We start from the raw sequence: 13,768 nt of genomic DNA on the forward strand, positions 1-13,768 counted from the left end.
CAAGCCAATAAAGTGGCAGCAACTCAATGGCTAAAAGCCTGCAGACAAAGTCTAGAGCACGGGTTCCCAACCAGGGGTACGACAGAGAGTCCTAATGAAAAGCACAATTCCGTTTACTTTACCAAAGAATTTTGTAAATGCTCAATTTATATTTTTATTTTATGCACTGAATGTGATATTACTTTTGTAGGGGGTGCGATATCAATCAAACATTTCCTAGGGTGCGGGGCATAGAAAAAAGACTGGGAACCCCTGGTCTAGATGTTCAGTTGTCGTTCTGACCAAACATCAGGATGGGGAAGAAATGTGATCTAAGTGACTTTGACCGTGAAATGATTGATGTCAGATGGGATGGTTTGAGGATCTCAGAAACTGTTGATCTGAGATTTTCACGCAGAAAAGTCTTTACAGAGAATGGCGTGAGAACATAAAACATCCAGTGAGCAGTAGTTGTGTGAGCGAACACGCCAGGTTAATGTAAGAGGTCAGAGGAGAATGGCCAGACTGGTTCAAGCTGACAGGAAGGTGACATTAACTCAAATAACCAAGCGTTACAACAGTGGTACCCAGGAGAGCATCTCTGAACGCACAACACACTGAACCTTGAAGGGGATGAGAGAAAACAGCAGAAATCATTGGGTTCCACTCCTGTCAGCTAAGAACAGGAAACTGAGACGTTAGCAGTCACAGGCACACTAAAACTTGGACAGCTTCCCTTCCCTTCACATAAAAGGAGAAATTACCAAGAGATCTTTAACTGTCTCAAGAACGAGCTTGATATGTCACTATAACTTGAACGAGTTTGATATGTCACTATAACTTGTCCGTGACCAGCCAACTGATGGAATGGAAAAACAGGTGTAGTATATGTCAGGAAGAAATTTCTTGAAGTAGTCTTACTTATATGGTAACTGGTTCAGTGAAGATCTTGCTCATGGGACAAGGATCTTTTCTGACTTAATGGTTCAGTCAGTAAAAAAATATATCCCATTGTAAGTTGCATATTTTTTTAGTAGAGTTGTACGATTTATAAAAGAACTAAACAGATTTGATTATTCAGCACTTTTGACACACAAAAAAGTTAACAGTTAATGCCAGGAATATCAATTTTCATTATTACTGTCATCATCATCATCATTAGTCACCGTCATTACTGTCAACATCAATCTGCTACTATCGTGCTTTTAATGTCATATTACAGAGGTCATAATAACAAACTTAATGGAGAGCTTATCTTTTATAAAAAAGCCTTAATAGTATGCTTTTTTAAAGCACTAAAGAAGAACAAAACATAGTCATTTTAAATTACAAAACATTTTGATGAAAGGGAAAATCAGCACACTAACCGCAAAATGGGCTGCTGGGTCGTGGTGTTATAACAGTACTTACATCCGACTGCGTGCTACGAGGAAACAGTTCAGACGGTGTCTTATACTCTCAATAAAAGGCAAAGGGAAACCTCAATAAGTGTGAAAGGACTTGTCTAGTATGGGCCATTAGGCCTGCTACAATGTTCCTCCTGTCTTATGTTCATGCACAGAGAGAATTATCAACGGACCACTGGCTGTCTTCGATAGAACTTTACAAATTTCTGAAATCAGTTTCTGATCTGCTGTCTTGTGGTGCATACCTGGAGTTTACCTGGAGAGAGTTCCGGGGGTCAACGCCCCCGCGGCCCGGTCTGTGACCAGGCCTCCTGGTGGATCAGAGCCTGATCAACCAGGCTGTTGCTGCTGGCTGCACGCAAACCAACGTACGAGCCACAGCCCGGCTGATCAGGAACTGACTTTAGGTGCTTGTCCAGTGCCAGCTTGAAGACTGCCAGGGGTCTGTTGGTAATCCCCCTTGTGTGTGCTGGGAGGCAGTTGAACAGTCTCGGGCCCCTGACACTTATTGTATGGTCTCTTAACGTGCTAGTGACACCCCTGCTTTTCATTGGGGGGATGGTGCATCGTCTGCCAAGTCTTTTGCTTTCGTAGTGAGTGATTTTCGTGTGCAAGTTCGGTACTAGTCCCTCTAGGATTTTCCAGGTGTATATAATCATGTATCTCTCCCTCCTGCGTTCCAGGGAATACAGGTTTAGGAACCTCAAGCGCTCCCAATAATTGAGGTGTTTTATCTCCGTTATGCGCGCCGTGAAAGTTCTCTGTACATTTTCTAGGTCGGCAATTTCACCTGCCTTGAAAGGTGCTGTTAGTGTGCAGCAATATTCCAGCCTAGATAGAACAAGTGACCTGAAGAGTGTCATCATGGGCTTGGCCTCCCTAGTTTTGAAGGTTCTCATTATCCATCCTGTCATTTTTCTAGCAGATGCGATTGATACAATGTTATGGTCCTTGAAGGTGAGATCCTCCGACATGATCACTCCCAGGTCTTTGACGTTGGTGTTTCGCTCTATTTTGTGGCCAGAATTTGTTTTGTACTCTGATGAAGATTTAATTTCCTCATGTTTACCATATCTGAGTAATTGAAATTTCTCATCGTTGAACTTCATATTGTTTTCTGCAGCCCACTGAAAGATTTGGTTGATGTCCGCCTGGAGCTTTGCAGTGTCTGCAATGGAAGACACTGTCATTCAGACTCGGGTGTCATCTGCAAAGGAAGACACGGTGCTGTGGCTGACATCCTTGTCTATGTCGGATATGAGGATGAGGAACAAGATGGGAGCGAGTACTGTGCCTTGTGGAACAGAGCTTTTCACCGTAGCTGCCTCGGACTTTACTCTGTTGACGGCTACTCTCTGTGTTCTGTTAGTGAGGAAATTATAGATACATCGACCGACTTTTCCTGTTATTCCTTTAGCACGCATTTTGTGCGCTATTACGCCATGGTCACACTTGTCGAAGGCTTTTGCAAAGTCTGTATATATTACATCTGCATTCTTTTTGTCTTCTAATGCATTTAGGACCTTGTCGTAGTGATCCAATAGTTGAGACAGACAGGAGCGACCTGTTCTAAACCCATGTTGCCCTGGGTTGTGTAACTGATGGGTTTCTAGATGGGTGGTGATCTTGCTTCTTAGGACCCTTTCAAAGATTTTTATGATATGGGATGTTAGTGCTATTGGTCTGTAGTTCTTTGCTGTTGCTTTACTGCCCCCTTTGTGGAGTGGGGCTATGTCTGTTGTTTTTAGTAACTGTGGGACGACCCCCGTGTCCATGCTCCCTCTCCATAGGATGGAAAAGGCTCGTGATTGGGGCTTCTTGCAGTTCTTGATGAACACAGAGTTCCATGAGTCTGGCCCTGGGGCAGAGTGCATGGGCATGTCATTTATCGCCTGTTCGAAGTCATTTGGCGTCAGGATAACATCGGATAGGCTTGTGTTAATCAAATTTTGTGGCTCTCTCATAAAAAATTCATTTTGATCTTCGACTCTCAGTCTGGTTAGCGGCTTGCTAAAAACTGAGTCATATTGGGACTTGAGTAGCTCACTCATTTCCTTGCTGTCATCTGTGTAGGACCCATCTTGTTTAAGTAGGGGCCCAATACTGGACGTTGTTCTCGATTTTGATTTGGCATAGGAGAAGAAATACTTTGGGTTTCTTTCGATTTCATTTATGGCTTTTAGTTCTTCCCGCGATTCCTGACTCCTAAAGGATTCTTTTAGCTTAAGTTCGATGCTCGCATTTCAGATATATTGACCTCTTTTAGCCGCTCTGTTATTCTTTTCCGTCGCCTGTAAAGGGAGCGCCTGTCTCTTTCTATTTTACATCTACTCCTCCTTTTTCTTAGAGGAATAAGCCTTGTGCATACATCGAGTGCCACCGAGTTAATCTGTTCTAGGCATAAGTTGGGGTCTGTGTTGCTTAGTATATCTTCCCAGCTTATATCGGTTAGGACTTGGTTTACTTGGTCCCACTTTATGTTTTTGTTATTGAAGTTGAATTTGGTGAATGCTCCCTCGTGACTAATCTCATTATGTCGGTCTGGGGCTCCGCGCACACATGACTGAACCTCAATTATGTTGTGATCTGAGTATATTGTTTTTGATATGGTGACATTTCTTATCAGATCATCATTGTTAGTGAAGATGAGGTCTAGTGTATTCTCCAGTCTAGTAGGCTCTATTATTTGCTGGTTTAAATTGAATTTTGTGCAGAGATTTAAAAGCTCGCGTGAGTGTGAGTTTTCCATCAGAGCTGCCTCCTGGTGTTATTACTGCAACAATATTATTTGCTATATTCCTCCATTTTAGGTGCCTTAAGTTGAAATCCCCCAGGAGCAAGATGTTGGGTGCAGGAGCTGGAAGGTTTTCCAGACAGTGGTCAATTTTTAACAGCTGTTCCTGAAATTGCTGGGATGTTGCATCCGGAGGCTTGTAGACTACCACAATGACTAGGTTTTGGTTCTCGACCTTTACTGCTAAAACTTCCACTACATCATTTGAGGCATTTAGCAGTTTTGTGCAAACAAGTGACTCTGCAATGTACTGGCCAACCCCCCCCCCCTCCGCCTTTTGCCTGTTCACTCTGTCACATCTGTATAGGTTGTAACCTGGGATCCATATTTCGTTGTCCAAGTGATCCTTTATGTGGGTCTCAGTGAAAGCCGCGAACATTGCCTTTGCCTCTGCAAGCAGTCCACGGATGAAAGGTATTTTGTTGTTTGTTGCTGGCTTTAGACCCTGTATATTTGCCAAGAAGAATGTTATCGGACTGGTGGTATTGTTGGTACTGGGGGGGGGGGTGATACTTGGGACTTCGTGCGGCTAGCGCTAACAACCTGATTGATCAGGTCATCCACCTAGTCTGGGGCAGGGCAGCGGGAGTGTTGACCCTCGGAACACTCTCCAGGTAGGCAGGCCATGAGCCAAGGCAGCTTGTCAGAGAACAGGCCGCGGGGGCGATGACCAGAACTATCACTGGGTAGACTCCATTACCATCGCAAGCTGCTTCCTCCTCACCCATCCCCTGTAAGCCCCATCATACCTCTTAAAACTGTGCAAGGATCCTGCCTCTACTATTTCGCTCAACTTCTAGTTCTCTGTACGTGAAAGAAGAATTTCCTAACATCTCTGTGGCTTATGTTTGTTTTTTAACTTCCAGCTGTGCCTTCGGGAAGTTTGCTTTGGTTAATCATAGCGTTAACCTATCCGTCCCCGAACCCCCGCCCGCTCGCCTACATCTCTTCCTCTCTACAATCCCCGGAGATGATCCTTGGTGTACTCCTTTTCCACTCCCCCCCCCCCCCCGAGTTGCTCCTCCCAGAGTTGTCATGCACCTGTTCTCCACTCCCAAAAGATTTACTATACCCTCCGCTCCCCCAAGAGGTCATCTACCTCCTCCGCTCCCTAGAGAATTCCAGATCGGGGTCTCCGCTCCCTGGAGAATTCCAGATCAGGGTCTCCGCTCCCTAGAGAATTCCATAGCGTTTTTCTGGTCCAAAGGAGAGTTGCTGAAGTCATCTTTGTATCGTGCGTCTCCTCCCCCTCTTCCATTACTGTTATCTCCCCGCCTCAGACCGCTCCAACCGCCCCTGGCTGCATCCTTCCCTCTCCTCACACGCACGCTCCTTCACGGACACCAACTCTCACATCATGCACGCTCCTTCACGGATACCACACGCACGCTCTTTCACGGGCACCACCACTACTCTCACCACACGCACGATCCTTCACGGACACCACCAACACTACTCTCACCACACGGACACCACCACTATCACCACACGCACGCCCTTTCACGGACACCACCACTCTCACCACATGCACGCCCTTTCACAGACACCACCACCACTCTCACCACACGCACCTTCACGGACACCACCAGCACTACTCTCACCACACGGACACCACCACTATCACCACATGCACGCCCTGTTACAGACAACACCACCACTCTCGTGTGATGAATGGTTTGAAAACCGACAAGTTGAAAATTGAGACACTTATGCAACATATGGGAATCTTTATTAAGGAAACGTTTCGCCACACAGTGGCTTCATCAGTCCAATACAAAGCAGAAAGGTGCGAGGAGAGGAGGAGTTTGAGGTAATCAGTCCCTCAACCTGGAGTCGATGGACTGAACACATTGACTCCAGGCTGAGGGACTGATTACCTCAAACTCCTCCTCTCCTTACACCTTTCTGCTTTGTATTGGACTGATGAAGCCACTGTGTGGCGAAACGTTTACTAAATAAAGATTCCCATATGTTGCATAAGTGTCTCAATTTTCAACCACCACTCTCACCACACGCACGATCCTTCACGGACACCATCCTCTCCCTTTCCGCGCACAATCACACGAAATTTTACCAAACTACCCCATTACAAACGCCATAACTTTCTTAAGCAGTAATACTGTGGAATGGGGAGAAGGTAACCAGCTCTGAAGACCTTACACCCAAGGCAGCCAAGAACGCCACATTATACGGCCCAGGGCCACCGGAAGTAATGTCGGAGACCTAAAAGAGCGCGCGGACCACAACCAGAGCAGAGAGAACCTCGGGTAAAAACAAGCTATAGGAAAGGTAATTTCACAAATGAGAGAGTTCCTGAATTAATTAGTATGAGAAAGAAGTGGAATGCGAGACAGTTCACGAAATAAAGGAGAGACTCCGAGATATAAGGACACCACAAATAACAATAATAATAATAATAATAATAATAATAATAATAATATCTTTATTTCTACAAGTACATATATAAAGTATAAAGACCTAGCTATCATCAATGACATACTATACAGAAAGCCCCTTGTTATGCAAAGCATTTCGGGCAAATTAGGTTAAGTCTGTCCCCAGGATGCGACCCACACCAGTCAGCTAACACCCAGGTACCTATTTACTGCTAGGTGAGCAGGGACAGCAGGTGTCTTAAAGAAACCCCCTCCAATGTTTCCACCCGTACCAGGGATCGAACGGCGGGCCTCAATGTGTGAAATAAATGCGTTACCAATCGAGCTACGAGACACCGTAAGGAGACAAGGATATGGAAGGCTATGGCAGAAGAAAACAAAAACATAAGCCATGCAACAATGAGAAGACAAATCGAAAACGACAATTGTGAGAAGACCAAAACACTGAAGTTAATGCATAGATACATAAAAGAGAAGGTGATAGTAAGGGACAAAGTAATAAAACTGAATGAAGAGGGGTGAAACGACGAAGGATGTAAGGTTTATGTACAGAACTAAACAAAAAGGCTCATTCAAAGAACATCATCAGTGACCTGGGGCTCATTCACTGGAATGATGTTAGTGAAACTGATTTCGTTTAAAGTCTGATTCTTGCCTTGGGGTCAGTGGATACTGAAATTTCATATAATTAAAATTGATCAGCCATAGGTCGATATTCTTTTTATAAATCCGATCCCCCCTCAATATGATGGTCCTTTTTGCAGTTACAGTTGAAGACGTATACTGGGTGGCTGCCAATGTGTAGTACTTGAATATACGAGGAATCCCTAGATACAAAAAAGGTTATTGTAGTGAATAGAAAATACAAAACCCGTTAGAGCCGTCAAGTGCCTGGGGAGGGGGAGGTAATCAGATTTGATCTGAGGAAGGGAAGAGCTCTTCACCAATATCAACGAATTCCCTTGAGAGTTAAAAATAGGATAAGAACCCTGGTTTAAAATGATAGGGTCTCAAGGTACACAAGAATCCTTTAAAGAATATATAATTCCAGTGAACCTGGTTTCTGCTAAAGGGCATGGACTCTCCTTACATGTAGGTCACTTAAAGTGCACATGCACACCACCCAATCCACAGTTCATTTAAAGAGTATCAACTCAAGACGAAGAGTAAATATTCATCATACGCCTCAAAAAAAAAACAATAAAGTAGCAGGGTCAATACAGTGTACACAATTTATATAGACATGCCTGCATGGAGAAAATAAAATAGATCAGAGAAGTAATGTACATTCGACCTCACACAATTATTATCTCAGGTAATTCTTTGATGCCACCCACCACTATTTATTACTACTTTGTATTGGGATATATATATATATATATATATATATATATATATATATATATATATATATATATATATATATATATAAAGTCAAAAACTCTGCCGCAAGAGGCAAGTGACTATTAAAGTTACACTGAATACTGCCGCTACCGGTTCCTGCTGTAACTGGTGGTTCTGGAGATGACTACTTTAAGGAGTTGCTTGCTTGCTTGCTTGCTTGCTTGCTTGCTTGCTTGCTTGTTCTCTAAACCCCATGGGGCTCGTATTGAATTGCTATTGGTTTCATATAGGTCAGGTCAGACCAGTTTGGATAAGGTCAGGCCATGCTATCTCAGCGGCTCAATGGTCAAGTTACGCCAGGCCGTGTTAAATTACGTAAATCTAGGTTGAATTCTAACGTGTCAGGTTAAATTGACATAACAGATCGAATTAGGCTACGTTGCACTTACTAGGTTAGGTGAACGAGATCAGGCTTGTGTGATGGTGATAACTAAACACCTGTGACTGCCACAGGTGTGGATGATTCTGCAGCTACAGAATATACTCAGTCTACTGTAAAGATCGAAAATAACATGCTACAGACTATTTATACTGATAGCTCTCCCAATCCTAGCAGCTAGACGGTGGCAAGTGTTTGTCAGCTTAATCCAGTCCGATGGAAAGATAATTCAAAATTATGCATAAATCTAGTAATAATAATAACGTGGGCTTCCATTTTACAAAGTGAACTGTATTAAGTAAAAAGCATTAAGTAAAAAGAATGCTGAATATAATTTTGGGTTGTAAAAGTTAAAAAAAACATTAAAGAGAATGAAGAAATTAATAAAAAAGTTTTAAAGTAGGGACTGGAACAAGAAGATGCAGTGTTCATCATAATTAAATTGTCAAGTAAAACATATGTTTGGAGGAAATAACAAAAACTAATTGTTGTCGTTGACTAAGACTAGGCTACACACACTATTTGGCAGTTCAACTTTTGTGGATATCTCAAGCATACGAAATGCAAAGGGCACAGGCAAACACAAGGCCAAGCACACTAAAGTAAACCAAAATTCATTTCATTATAGATCAGTTTAAACTCTTTCTGGAAGTGTAAATCACTTCAGTGTTGTTTAGTGGCTAGGATACGCAGCTCTCACCTGTAAGAGGTCCCAGGTTCATCCCAGACAGGTTCCCATATTACGAATGCAGGTGTAGTCTACTGGCCTGCACACCTGGCTGTAGTACGATAACCACTTAGGAACGAGCAAAAAGGCAGCAGAAAGATTTATTGTTTGTACTTCCTTCACCAAATAATAATCTGGTATGTACAATACATACAGCCTATGTACAATATAAACAGCTGTGTACAATAAGGCAAATGCAAGCACAAGACACGGTGAGAACCATAGTGACCAGACGTGAGGTTAAGTCTATCAAAGATGATTTACGAGTGTGCCACATCGCTTCACAACTTTGGAGGGCTTCCTTGTGACTGGCTGGTTGAACCAAGGTACTGGTATAATGATGGGGTCCCTACTTGTTAAACCCTAAGCACCTGCTTCGCTGGTCGGGAGGCATGCCTATATGAGTGTGTGACATACACCGAAAATGTAACACTCTTAACAAGCCATGGTCTGAAATCTTGAGAGTGAATCAACTATACCAGTGGTCCTTGGTTTGGGAGCTGGATTCTCCTTCCCATCTCTCCATAGGTAAGGAGTCATTGGAGATCAGTGTAAAAAATCGGGAAGGATTTGCTATGCGAAAAGAGCACAGTTCACTATCCAACTCAATAGTTACGAGCCAGTTTCATGAAATATCGGAAACATTAAAACTCAGTGGGAGAGTAGTCTTCAGTCTTTGTTATTCAGTGCGAGGAATCTACAAACCCAGCTTAGTGCTTCCAGTTACTAGTTTACTAAAAAATCATGAGAAATTAAACTAAACTAAAAAAAAGAGCTGAAGTTTTATTGCACGCTGGAGACTAGTGAAAAAAAGACGATTTTTTTCACCGATATGTTAAAATGCACAAAAATGAAATATGGGAGAAGTTGATTGATGTTCGTATTGATGGAACTCCAGCCAGGCTTGAATCACACACTGACTTCACCAAAAACCTTCAACTTACTGCATCATACATCATGAGGCTTTGACAGCAACTTAACAAATATCTGAACACCATGATCAAAATTGTATGCCACACATAACATAGTGTCCTGAATACCCCATTGTTTATGTAACTTTAAAATGATTTAGGAGCAGAACACGAGAGACTACTGTTTCCACACCGGTGTGCCGACATTTAAAGCACAAAATGTTGGGTCGCTTGAATGAACTTAGAGAAGAGGCGAGGATATTTCTTAAATCTGATAGAATTGTCTTCTTCACTACATTTAATTTGAAGGTTAACCTATCAATGACTTCCTAGCAGATAATTTGAGGTGTTAAATGTTCTCAAATTTAGGCTGCAAGGTAGACACAACTATCATGCTATGATGGAATTCGAACATTCGTTGCTAAGCTACAGATGCGGGAAAAGTCATACAATACACAGGAACACAGAAATTTTTCCCTCTTAAAAGTTCTGAAGTACAAAAACTCATTGACAGTCTTCAAACCAAGATTATGAGTCACATTCGAGCTCTGGAGGACGAATTCCGTCAATATTTTCTAGGCCTAAATCAATGCAGTTTTGTCAGGGATCCTCTTTCGTTACAATCAAAGACATCCTTGAAGATGTAATAGTAGAAATTGTATAAATGAAGTTTGATTCCGTGGCAAAGGCTGAGTACAAATTTTGCCTTGGAGACGTTTTGAATGAAGTGTCGACCAGTATACAAAAATATTAGTGAGAATGCAAATTAGGTTGTCCTTCAAGTCATCATCCCATTTTCATTTTTCTAAATCGAATTATTAGGAATTTTGTGTTTTGCTTTATTACATTTTTGCTGTGCTTCTGTTATGCGACTTTGTTGTACTGTAGAAGAAAAATTTTAGCCACTGGAAAACGCCTAACACATTGTTTCTATATTTGTGATTTTCTTGTAAGTTATTTGGATGTTTGCAGTTACTTGATTATTTACGGAGAAATTATTAATATTATTACTGATATTATACTTGAAGTCATTGTTTTACAATGTTACGAGGAGATTTTTATTAACATCACCTTCAAAATATTTTAGTTTTTACTGAAAGTTCGAAAAAATCTAAATTTTCATATTTTTTTCAATCATACCTTTTTTCTTGTAATAAACGAATATTTTTCAATGTATCAATTATGAGATATCATTTTGTCTTTCCTTTAGTGAATACATTCAGAGTTGTCTGAATTTTATGTAAGCAGTGAAAGATAATGTATTTGTATGTGTAGTATTATATTCCATATATATTACTGTATCTCACTTCAAAGTAGTATCTAGAAATTTACAATGCTTCTTGACGTCTTTAATATGAGTGAATAATATCGAACTGTCTCTACTCTGCTACATTTATAATTATGCGAGACTTATTAGGTATGTATTTGATGTATACATGATATGATCCTCCTCCTCTTATGTTTACCTCACTACCAATAAGATTATTATACATTAAATTTTAAATTTTCGCCATTTTTCATATGTAAAATCTAGAAATGAGTTGTGCAATTTATGTCGGTAGTGACTATATACTTTACTGTACTTATTAATCCTGAGCCTTCATAATCGCCTTATGTTTAACAGCGCATGAAGATAGTTTCACTGATTCAGTAACCCTGTGTGTGAAAACCCATTCTGAGAGATGGAAAAGTATACCCACAGTGGAATACTCGATGTCACTGTCCATCCCAAGTGTGTCAGTACTGGCTGAGAATTTATTACCAGTGACGAGTCATCCTGCCTGATGGCCCTGCAAGTTGAACATGTGTTTTTGGCCCTCACCTCAATTTGGTACACATGTTCACAATAAAATATGAGGGTCAATAGTTACTGTGATTGCCGAGAGACAGTTATCGGAATGGTTAATACCGAGGATGACCTACAAGGATGAGTTTACAAAAGCTAATGGTGCTGAGTACTTACCTCTGAAACATAACCATCATGGCTGACAGTGGTTGCGTAAAGTTACGAGGATGAGCTACAAAGGTCAAGTGTGTCAAGGTGGTGGGAGAGTGAGCACTTACCTCAGGTTCATGACCGTCGTGGCTGGCGCTGGTGGAGGAGCCGGAGACCATATTCTCTCACATCCACGCCACCACGCCCTCACCACCTGTCGCCATATAACACATTTTAATTATCTTCACAAATAAGGTTTAACACAATAGCTACAATAAACACACAGTTGCTATAGGCACACACTGCTGGTAAATTATGACTCGCTTCCACTGGGGTCCTGCTGATGATGATAATTTAATCGACGTGAAAGAATGACTCACAAGCGTGGTAGTAACGCCTCGCTATTATTAACCCATAATTCTGAGATTGGTTGGTTTATTAATTTTAATAGGTTTAAAGCCTATCAACGACACTAGTCATTAAGGTTGAATGTCACCGGTACACTACCAGTCAAGGATATTTATTCTTTAATCCTTAAAACATGTATTAAATTATTAGCGTATATACACACACCTCTGTATACACTCGTTTGCAACTTTAAGAGCTGACTTTAGAAGACGGCTCGGCCGAAAAGGTAAGACAGCTACAAGACAGGTCAGGTGAAGAAAATTTTTGTAGGAAAATTGTCTACAAAACCTCCTATCTCCCACCTGGGCATTAAAAAGGTGCTATTAATCAATATTACAAGGTGGCACGAGCCTTACTAAATACGCATTTACTAGCAATTCACCGGGTGATTTAAGTTTTAGTAATAATGATAGAAATAACAACAAAATGTTCGGTATGTTGCATCTGTGTCGATTTAAGTTTTCTTATGAATTTCAGGTTTAAACAATAGCTAACTGAATAAACCAAAATTACTGGAGAATACTATAATAGATTGCTCCCTTCAGAAGTGATATAAATTACGATAGATTAGGTATTTGTCGCAGCGGTTCGTCTAGCTGGGAGGCTGGGGCGGGCGGCAGTATTGTGAATTTCAATTGTGGTAGTGCACTAGGTTCGATCTCTGAATTTTACAAATAGCACAAGCGTGTCAACGCTTGGAGATCCTCCTCCCCAGCCTATCAAAAATAAACAATCGTCAGAGTAACAAGAGAAGCAGACACAGCTAGTGGCGCCCCTCCCTCCAAAATATAGTTGCCCAGGAGTGGCGTCTTCCGCTCTCAGAAAACCTTGGAGTGGTTATGAGGTCTTTACCTCCAAATATGTAGCATTTCTGCAACATTATCTACTGCAAACCATATTGGTCATATTATTATGACCAGTATGATCATAATATAACCTAAAGAATGCTTCCGGCGGTCAACGCCCCCGCAGCCCAGTCCTAGACCAGGTCTCCCGGTGGGTCAAGGCCTTATCAACCAGGCTGTTACTGCTGTCCACACGCAGTCCAACGTATGAACCACAGTCCGACTGGTCAGGAACTGATCTGAGAACTTGTCAAGTTCTCTCTCGCAGACAGTATACCTGGATTACAAGCCTAACCTATCCCTTAGATTAGAAATTTCTAGGTATACCATGATTTACAGTTAACCAGTCATCATGAAGCACGAGGGTTTATCTAGCAAGCCGGTTAGTACCTTAGAGAAGAGCTAATGGGAAGGACCTAGCTAGTGACAGACTTTTATGTCAATTCTGTCCCAATATGCGTACGTGAATGGCATTACTCCTCTTGGTCCTTCATTCAATTTTATCCAGATAAATTGTTGTGTTGGAAATCTTTGAGGGTAAAAGTATCACCTCAATCAGCGAAGCAGTAGCCACATCATGTCA

The 13,768-nt window shown here is 41.7% G+C and overlaps 1 protein-coding gene across 7 annotated transcripts in view; it reads right to left on the reverse strand.

Moving 5' to 3' along the window:
- Positions 1-13,768, reverse strand: part of LOC128696472 (uncharacterized) — a 765,910-nt gene that overhangs the window by 646,319 nt on the left and 105,823 nt on the right. For all 7 annotated transcript variants that reach the window (XR_011393241.1, XM_070094722.1, XM_070094721.1 and 4 more), the window contains exon 2: positions 12,061-12,146. Coding sequence is in view for 6 of the 7 variants with exons in the window: in XM_070094722.1 (XP_069950823.1) it covers positions 12,061-12,111 (51 nt within the window). In the remaining variant the exon portion in view is untranslated. The remainder of the gene's footprint in view (positions 1-12,060; positions 12,147-13,768) is intronic.

Source organism: Cherax quadricarinatus, chromosome 47 (genome assembly GCF_038502225.1).
Source record: "Cherax quadricarinatus isolate ZL_2023a chromosome 47, ASM3850222v1, whole genome shotgun sequence".
Lineage (NCBI taxonomy): Eukaryota > Metazoa > Arthropoda > Malacostraca > Decapoda > Parastacidae > Cherax > Cherax quadricarinatus.